This window comes from Xiphophorus hellerii, chromosome 9, assembly GCF_003331165.1.
Source record: "Xiphophorus hellerii strain 12219 chromosome 9, Xiphophorus_hellerii-4.1, whole genome shotgun sequence".
Taxonomy (NCBI): domain Eukaryota; kingdom Metazoa; phylum Chordata; class Actinopteri; order Cyprinodontiformes; family Poeciliidae; genus Xiphophorus; species Xiphophorus hellerii.
This window is the reverse complement of record NC_045680.1, coordinates 32,009,584-32,019,415: the sequence shown is the minus strand read 5'-3', so window position 1 is coordinate 32,019,415 and position 9,832 is coordinate 32,009,584. Positions and strand designations below refer to the sequence as shown.

At 42.0% G+C, this 9,832-nt stretch overlaps 1 protein-coding gene across 1 annotated transcript; it reads right to left on the bottom strand.

Annotated features, from left to right (window-relative positions):
- LOC116725767 (zinc finger protein 501-like) lies at positions 1 to 7,139 on the bottom strand. Its single transcript, XM_032572134.1, has 2 exons — positions 6,752 to 7,139; positions 1 to 2,078 (listed from the first exon to the last, which is right to left on the bottom strand). The coding sequence occupies exons 1-2, from the start codon at positions 6,921 to 6,923 to the stop codon at positions 664 to 666; spliced, it is 1,587 nt and encodes a 528-aa protein (XP_032428025.1). The 5' UTR covers positions 6,924 to 7,139; the 3' UTR covers positions 1 to 663.
- Positions 7,140 to 9,832: the final 2,693 nt, after the last annotated feature.

The window sequence follows — 9,832 nt, the reverse complement described above, 5'->3', positions numbered from 1 at the left end:
ACACTTTCAGTTTTACTGAACTGATCATCGCTTCAAAAGTAATTCCAGTTTGTTATTTGGGACTCGAGTCAGGACATTTGGGACAAGGAGATGAATTGACTGGAAGCAGGAAACAGATTCCAACGACGTATGAACTAAATAAAACCCTCTAAAAGTTTATATTATAACTGTTTGTCTCTGTTAAGAAGACTACTTTAATTAATTCAGACAGGAAGCTAACAGTTAGTTTAAGCTAACAAAAAACCAACAAGCTGAAGCTAACAGGATGCTATCAGTTAGCTGATGCTAACGGGAAGCTAACAAGCTGGAGCTAAAAGGAAGCTAACAGCTAGATAAAGCAACCTTGAAATTACTCCAAATACAATTATACAAAAAAAAAACTTTTTATACTAAAGATGCTGAAACAGGAGAAATCAATTCTTCATATATCAGTATATCTTGTTATTTATGGATTATAGGCACCCAGAGAGCTACAAGAAAAAACTTTTCAGACCCCCGAACCTGACAATTAGTCCATCTCTGAACCACAGAGACATGGGAACATGCTGAGGTCCTGGAGACCCACCTATAGATCAGTCCAGTCAGTCATTTCACCTCCAGGTGTTGCTGAAGAAGACGCCTCCAGGCGGAGCAGAGTGTTCAAGGAGATACTAAAGTCCTCGGCTAGCTGTGTGTGGTCATGTGAGCCATTAAGTTACCTTTCCTCTGGAAGCGCTTTCCACAGGAGAGACATAGGAACGGCTTCTCGCCTGTGTGTGTCCTCATGTGAACGTTCAGATTCCCTCTCTGACAGAAGCTCTTCCCGCAGGTCCCACACTGAAAGGGTCTCTCTCCAGTGTGCGTCCTCATGTGGGCGATCAGGTTGAACTTATTGTTGAAGCTCTTTTCACAGGTGAGGCACTGGAAGGGTTTCTCACCTGTGTGGGTCCTCATGTGAGTGGACAGGTCGCAGTGTTCGCTGAAGCCCTTGCCACAGACATCACAAGCGTGGGGTCTGGCGCTGCTGTGGGTGCTCAGGTGGGCCGTCAGGTTGCCCCTCTGGCAGAAACTCTTTCCACAGGTCAGACATTCAAAGGGCTTCTCACCTGTGTGTGTCCTCAGGTGAATGGTTAGATTCCCTCTCTGACTGAATCGCTTTCCACAGGTCAGACATTCAAAGGGCTTCTCACCCGTATGGGTCCTCATGTGAGTGGACAGATCGTGGCTGTCGCAGAAGCCCCTCTCACAGACGGCGCAGCGGAACGGCCGGTCGCTGCTGTGAGTCCTCAGGTGGGCCGTCAGCTGACCTTTCTGGTAGAAGCTCTTCTCACAGGTGGGACAGCAGAAAGGCTTCTCTCCACGGTGGATCTTCGCATGTCTCTTGAGGTTGTCCCTCTGGCTGAAGCACTTCCCACAGGTGAGACACTGGAAGGGTTTCTCCCCTGTGTGCGTCCTCAGGTGACACGTCAGGTTGCTGCTGCTCAGGAAGCTCCTTCCACACACCTGGCACCTGTATGGCCTCTCACCTGAGTGGACCCTCTGGTGGAGACTCAGGCTGAGCTGGTGGGCGAAGCGCCTCCCGCAGGCAGCACAGGGAAACGGTTTCTCACCTGAGTGGCTCCTCAGGTGGACTGTCAGGCTCAGCTGGTTCTTCAGGCTCTTGCTGCAGGTGGGGCAGGTGAGGGGCGTCTCTGCGGCGTGGACCCTCATGTGTTTGGTCAGATAGCGCTTCTGGCTGAAACCCTTAGAGCAGGTTTTACAGAAGTGCTGGTTCTGATTCGTTTTGGGAGTTCTAGCCTCCCTACCTGGATGCCGCTCTTTGTTCCTGTTGGTTCCTTCCTGTTCTTCAGCCTCCAGAATGACTCCAGGGAGGTTCTGGGCTCTGGTTGGATTCAAATCAACGAGGTCCGGTTCCTCACTGGCATCAGCCTCCTCCTTCAGGACGACCTGCACCTCATCCGGGCTGCTGCACTCATCATCTGGCTCCTCCTTGATCTGCAGAGGTTCTGGTTCCTCATTCAGAGGTTCCGGTCCAGAGATCCTCTCCTGGTTCTGGATGGAAACGTCCTTCTGACTGCAGAGACAATGCTGCTGGAGGCCTGAAGGAGAGAAGAAAAACATCTGGATCTCATCAGAACCGGTTTGACCCGTTAATCAGATTAGTTGCATTTACTTCTAGAGCAGCTTTTATTTCCTTAAAAGTCATGAATTAATATTAATAAACACATTATATCTGATGTGAGGGCAAGTCTGTATTTCTTTCATCTAAATACACTCAATGATTTGATGCTCAGGTGTGTAGAGAATATATTATTAAATGATCTTTGTTGAATGTTATACTGATGCATAATCACACATTTACTTTGTTACTTACATGGAAAACACAAGTGGGCCTTGCTCTGTTCTGCGTTCTGTCGCCCTCTGCTTGCATTTGGCCATGATCGGCTCTAAGATGCATTTACAGATTTAAGAGGCCATGAAAAGGGGGACAACAAAGTAAACTACAGGACAGGAAGTAAAAGAGGATGAAAGGGGAGACGGACCAAATGGTAGTTGGCTTTATAACTTCATCCCAGGACAGAATCTGTGGGTACAAATCAAAGCAACATCTTTGCTCTATAGCCCTCAATAACTATTTTTTATTACCGCAGTCCTTGGACAATAGGGTTGGATGAGCCTGGTCTCAGAGCGAGGCTGGGTGAGGCGGAGAGCAGAGCAAGACAAACGGGGCTTGTTATGTAAGAGGAGACACACAAAGGACTTCAAGGGATCCTGATTATTTGTAACTATCAACTTTATTTGGGAAATATTTAAGTTACAAGTAAAACAATACACTTATAATACTGTAGGTAATTTAGTTTTTATAAATTATAATAAAATATTTTCACAGGAATGTCGCCATGTTGTTCACGCTGCAATGCATTCTGGGTAAATGACGTGTAATGGTCCAACTGCCTGGCTCCTCCAGCCAAACAGTGATGAGTAACATTTTTAAGCCTTTTTAATTTGAACCGGAGCGAATTGAAACCGATCAGAACTAGAAATAACAAGAGGTGATGAAGATGAGGAGGAGCAAACAGAGGAAGAGGAAGAGTTGGCTGTAGCAGCTGCTGCTGCCTTCAGGTTCATAATGAAACAATGAAAGAGACTCACCTGGTCACTGTGTGGTCCGGTAAGAACTATAGCTCTGTGTCCGGTTCGGCAACAGCTGTTACTGGTGGTGGTTTCACATTCAGTACCAGTGATCCAGCTCTGTTAGCATTTCCGGCAGTAATAGCTCTGTTAGCATTTCCGGCAGTAATAGCTCTGTTAGCATTTCCAGCAGTAATAGCTCTGTTAGCATTTCCAGTAGTAATAGCTCTGTTAGCATTTCCAGTAGTAATAGCTCTGTTAGCATTTCCAGTAGTAATAGCTCTGTTAGCATTTCCGGCAGTAATAGCTCTGTTAGCATTTCCGGCAGTAATAGCTCTGTTAGCATTTCCAGTAGTAATAGCTCTGTTAGCATTTCCAGTAGTAATAGCTCTGTTAGCATTTCCGGCAGTAATAGCTCTGTTAGCATTTCCAACAGTAATAGCTCTGTTAGCATTTCCGGCAGTAATAGCTCTGTTAGCATTTCCGGCAGTAATAGCTCTGTTAGCATTTCCGGCAGTAATAGCTCTGTTAGCATTTCCGGCAGTAATAGCTCTGTTAGCATTTCTGGCAGTAATAGCTCTGTTAGCATTTCCAGTAGTAATAGCTCTGTTAGCATTTCCAGTAGTAATAGCTCTGTTAGCATTTCCGGCAGTAATAGCTCTGTTAGCATTTCCAACAGTAATAGCTCTGTTAGCATTTCCGGCAGTAATAGCTCTGTTAGCATTTCCGGCAGTAATAGCTCTGTTAGCATTTCCAACAGTAATAGCTCTGTTAGCATTTCCGGCAGTAATAGCTCTGTTAGCATTTCCGGCAGTAATAGCTCTGTTAGCATTTCCGGCAGTAATAGCTCTGTTAGCATTTCCGGCAGTAATAGTTCTGTTAGCATTTCCAGTAGTAATAGCTCTGTTAGCATTTCCAGTAGTAATAGCTCTGTTAGCATTTCCGGCAGTAATAGCTCTGTTAGCATTTCCAACAGTAATAGCTCTGTTAGCATTTCCGGCAGTAATAGCTCTGTTAGCATTTCCGGCAGTAATAGCTCTGTTAGCATTTCCAGCAGTAATAGCTCTGTTAGCATTTCCAGCAGTAATAGTTCTGTTAGCATTTCCAACAGTAATAGTTCTGTTAGCATTTCCAACAGTAATAGTTCTGTTAGCATTTCCAGCAGTAATAGTTCTGTTAGCATTTCCAGCAGTAATAGTTCTGTTAGCATTTCCAGCAGTAATAACTCTGTTAGCATTTCCAACAGTAATAACTCTGTTAGCATTTCCAACAGTAATAACTCTGTTAGCATTTCCAGCAGTAACAGCTCCGTTAGCGCTGCTTGTCTTTTTCTCCCAGCGTTTTTAGCGCTGCATCCGGTTCGGCATCATCAGCTGTGTAGAGTCCGGTGTGGTGGTAACAGCAACACAGAACCTCCATGGATCTGGTCGGATCGGTGATGTCAGTACCCAGGCAGTATAGCTCCTGTTAGCATCTCAAAGAGCCTCCAGCTCTGCCTGTCTCAGCGGCAGCACGGCATTTATTTTTAGCTAGTTAAGGTAACAATCACCTGTTAGAGTCTTGTTGGTTCTGCTGGTATAAATGGCTCAAAGTGCTGTATAGAAATGTCCAGGGTCCAGATCAGGTCCTTCGTTGTTGTTCCTCTCCGGCTCTCGCACTGCGCTCTCCTATCTTTCATGTGGGAAATTATACAGATTCGTCTCAAGTTTTATTTTATTTTATATTTTTAATTACAGCTGATAGTGACACAGTGTGGCATTATCTAAAATGACAGCAGTCAAACTCCATATGATGAACAACTGCTAAGATAAAGTTAGCCTTGCTGTGTTTCCTCTGTAGACTCCGGTTCAGAACGGACCTGATGACGTCATCAACCCATCGGTGAAAAAATGTCGACCTCCATCGGTAACAAATATAACAAAATATGAACATTTTTAAAGTAATTATGAGTTTTGGCGTAAACCAAACAGCTATATTTTAGCTTGTAGTAAAATTAGAACACATTAAGGCCAACGTGTTCAACTAGTCCTGGATCCGTCTCAGATCTCCCTGGGATTGCCTTTAGGTATCTGTATGCATGTGTGACGTGTGAGTGGATCTAAAAGATATATCTTGTATTTTTAATAAACTTTGGTTGATTTTAACTTTCTGGCTCTTCTGGAATCTCCTGCATCAATGACCCTCAGCTGGAGACGTGAAACATGTTAAACAATAAAATATTTCCTTTTTCTTTTAACACATATACCCAAGAATAAATGTATAAGATACTAAACATTGCTCATTTTAATTTGTAATTCTTTTTTTTTTTAAGTTCTCAGGAAATTGCTGTTTTACTCTCGTATGATCAAGACTTTGTCAAACTATTTTCGTATTTTACAACTTTATTCACTTATTACAATTTTTCTTGTATTATTCCGAGTTTGTGCTCATATTATTTTATTCTCATATTATTACGACTTTAAAATTATTATGACTTTATTTTCATATTATGACTTTTTTGAACAACTTTATTTTCGGACAACTTTATTCTCTTTCTAGTGTGAATGATGTCAAACACACGTTGAAAATTTATTAGACTTTATTCTGTTAAGTAAAAATAAAAAAATCTTAGTTGGACCTAATAGTTCATCGACTAACTTGTTGCAGATATACTGTATGTTTAAAACACAGAAATGTGAGCGAGTATAATCTAACAGGTCTGATGTTTCTTACTGAACGTGTCGTTTACAACTAGAATTATTACCTTGGTATTAATATACTTTGGTATAAATATACTTTGGTATAAATATACTTTGGTATTAATATACTTTGGTATAAATATACTTTGGTATAAATATACTTTGGTATTAATATACTTTGGTATTAATATACTTTGGTATAAATATACTTTGGTATTAATATACTTTGGTATTAATATACTTTGGTATAAATATACTTTGGTATTAATATACTTTGGTATAAATATACTTTGGTATAAATATACTTTGGTATAAATATACTTTGGTATTAATATACTTTGGTATAAATATACTTTGGTATAAATATACTTTGGTATTAATATACTTTGGTATTAATATACTTTGGTATAAATATACTTTGGTATTAATATACTTTGGTATAAATATACTTTGGTATAATATACTTTGGTATTAAATATACTTTGGTATTAATATACTTTGGTATAATATACTTTGGTATTAATATACTTTGGTATAAATATACTTTGGTATTAATATACTTTGGTATAAATATACTTTGGTATTAATATACTTTGGTATAAATACTTGGTATAATATACTTTGGTATAAATATACTTTGGTATAAATATACTTTGGTATAAATATACTTTGGTATTAATATACTTTGGTATTAATATACTTTGGTATTAATATACTTTGGTATTAATATACTTTGGTATAAATATTTCTCTTTAAATGCAGATGAACATCAATAAATCAGTCAAAATGTGAAATGATGAGTCAGTTATTTTGATCTGCTTTCTGTGTTTGGACCGAACATCTCGTGGTTCTGGTGAAACTTTCTGACCTTCAGAGTAAAATCGGAAATCTTCGTCCCTCGAACCTTTCAGCCCGGTTCTAACTTGAGCCCAGTAGCAGCCCGCTCCCCCAGCCGGACCTACCTGCGGGGTTCGGCTCGGTTCGGGGTCTCCAGGTGAGGTCCAGCAGTCTCCGCTGCCGGTCGATCTCCTCCTCGTACTGGACGATGGTTTTTTCCAGCTGGGTGAAGATTTCTTCAGCAGCAGCAGTTAGTCTCTCTCTGATAAACTCTCTCAGAGGCTCAACGGAACACATTGTTGCTGCGCAGACTCACAACACACCTGGAAACTCTCTGGGAAACGGCTAACCATGCTAACCGGAAGTTAGTGACAGGGCTACTTCCTGCTCCGGTTAGAAACAGCGCCCCCCACCGCCCAGTGCTGGAGACAAACTCAGAAATCTGACGGTGAGCCTAGATTCGTCTTCGTCTTCTTCATCCATATTTTTAGTTTATAGTTCACTTTGCTGTATTTATAATTTGTCCCGCTAAGTTTATATTCATTTTGGGCTTTTTATTCTTTGTTATTGTAGCATGAACAGAAATGTACACTTTACTGGACGTATTTTCCTAATAAAAACAAAGATAATGTCTTCTTCAGGTTGGCTGAATATTGCTACTCCTTGTTTCGTTCTGGTTCTGGTTCTGCAGAGCATACCAGAACCAGAAGACCCGCGTAGTCTGGAAGTTATAACAGCAATTCTTTAAGGTATTTTGGTGCTATTGTCATGTTGGGTTTAACGTTCTTTGCCCACATGCAGAAACACTCACAGAGAGACTGGTGTAAAAGTTCAAAAGGATTTATTTTCCTTATTCACAAAAACTCAGAACGGGTAGTTGGACTTGGCATCAATAAAGGGTTCCGGGTTCAGCCACTCACTGAGGGAGAGAGATATGGTGAGTACAGGATCAGCGAATCAACTCCGTTGAACTGGTTATGAAGCTCTTATTTGTGGGAGTCGGGGTCCGAACAGAGGAGGAGGAAGGCCAGGCACCAGGAGGTGGGTATGTCCAAAGGCGACAGCTGGGCAGAGAGTCGGAGGGTGGACAGGTTGTGCTTAGACCGCACGGAGAAGTAATGGAGCTGACTGCCAACTGAGGACTGCACCGGTAAGTAACTGGGAAGGTGATGGTGAGGCTCGGGCTCCCAGTTAGAACTTTCACAGCGCCTCTGGAGGTTTCCTTCCAAAGAAGGGATGACTCGAGTTCACCTGAAGGCTTCCAGTTCAGGCAAACACTCTGGCGAAGATGTGCTGGCAGTCAGCTGCTCATATACTCCACCAGGAGATGGCAATTCCCCACAGGTGCGTCTGGTTAGGACCTGCCGGCACACCCTCCAAGAACCAGCTGTCATCAGGCGCCCTCTGGTGGATGATCTGAAAAGAACCCACCAGCCTGGTACCTAACAGCTATAAGCCGTTTATTGATTTACAAACTAACAGAAGCATTTTAAAATCTTTTCTCTGAGTGGCAGGCGGCCAGTGGATTCTGTTTGTGGCCCGGCAGGTTAACCCAGTAGGTTGGGTCTGTCTCCTCCACGTCTTCTTTCTCCAGAACATTCTCATACTTATCATATCCATCACCAGGTTGAATGTAACTAAAACACCAGATCCATAAAAATAATTTTCAAACCCTTCAAACAAATATGTTTAAAATAAAATGCTAAATAAAATCTACTAAGGCCTGCTGTAATGTTTTTTTTCACTTTTGGATCCAATTTGAATTTTTAACCCGATTGGCTGAACATCCCACATCAACTGTACCAGGGGTGCAAAAACTTTCTCTCGCCAGCCGGGTGAGATCTACCTCATGACATGATGATATAAATATTGTCATTGAAACTGTATTGTCTTATTTTATATGCACATATCCATCAGTTATAGCAGAAATATTAAAGTGATAGAAAACCTGATGCAGTTTCTTCCTCAGTGAGATTCTGACACTGGGAGCAGGTTACTGGTTTCTCAGTCACAAGCTGGTTACAAACCTGAGAGCAGCAGATGTCAGTCAGTTATGGTAGATCTGAACTTTGACCTCAATATGAGAAACTTCAGACTGACAGGAGGAACCACAGAGCTCTGTTAGGTTAAAGCACATCTTGTGAAGTTGGGATATTTTTCCTCCAACAGGATCCAGAGGAATCAGCTCAGATGTTGGACTGGATTTGATTTCAATGTCATTTGTGAATGTTGCTCCTCATTTTCAGCAGCAGAGCTATAAAGGTTGATAACCTTTGTCATTTTGGATAAAGTCTCATCAACATCAATATTTTGACTAAATAAGAGACGAAAATAAATATCGTTTGATGGAGGAAAAGCCAATAACGCTCCTTTTAGGCCAGGGGAGCCCAAAGTGGGTCCTGGAGGCCCGGCATCCTGCATGTTTAGTTCTCTCCCTGGTGGCACCAAAAACCTCCTCAGCATGTCAGTGTTCTTCTTAGGCCTCTAACGAGCCATCATTTGATCCAGCTGCGTTAAACCAGGGAGAGAACTGAAACATGCAGGAGGCCGGCCCTCCAGGACCAACTTTGGGGACCCCTGTTTTAGTCTCTCCCTGGTTTAACGCACCTGGATCCAATGGTGGCTCGTTAGAAGGCCTAAGAAGAACATTGACATGCTGAAAAGGTTGTCACTAAAACCAGGGAGAGAACTAAAACGTGCAGGATGCCGGCCCTCCAGGACCCACATTGGGGACCCCTGTTTTAGGCTCTGAGCTCAAAGCAAGACGCCAGAGAACACCAAACTATTTTAAAAAAAAATTAGACAATTTAATTTCATATAATTATCGCCGTAGGAGCCATTTGTTTGTTAAATACTTAATGAAATATATTTGTCCTATTTGATGTTTGTTGTGCCATAAACTCACAAAGGAACCAGGTCATTAGTCCAAGTCTGTCGTTTATTGAACGTTCAGAAACTCTGAACGCGGCTGAACGCGCCACAGGTAAACAGAACCACCTGAACAGGTGATCAGCTCTAAACCATGATGACCTTTTTACTCTTTGTCGTTTAGCACACCCGTTGTCGTGGCAACCACCTGCGCCCGCAAGCCGAGCAGAGATTACGTTAAAAACAAAACAGTCTGTCACCATACCAGGTTTTCAGGCTTGATATTTTTTTTGCGATTATTAATCAGAGATTATTAATCCGCGATTATTAATCAGAGA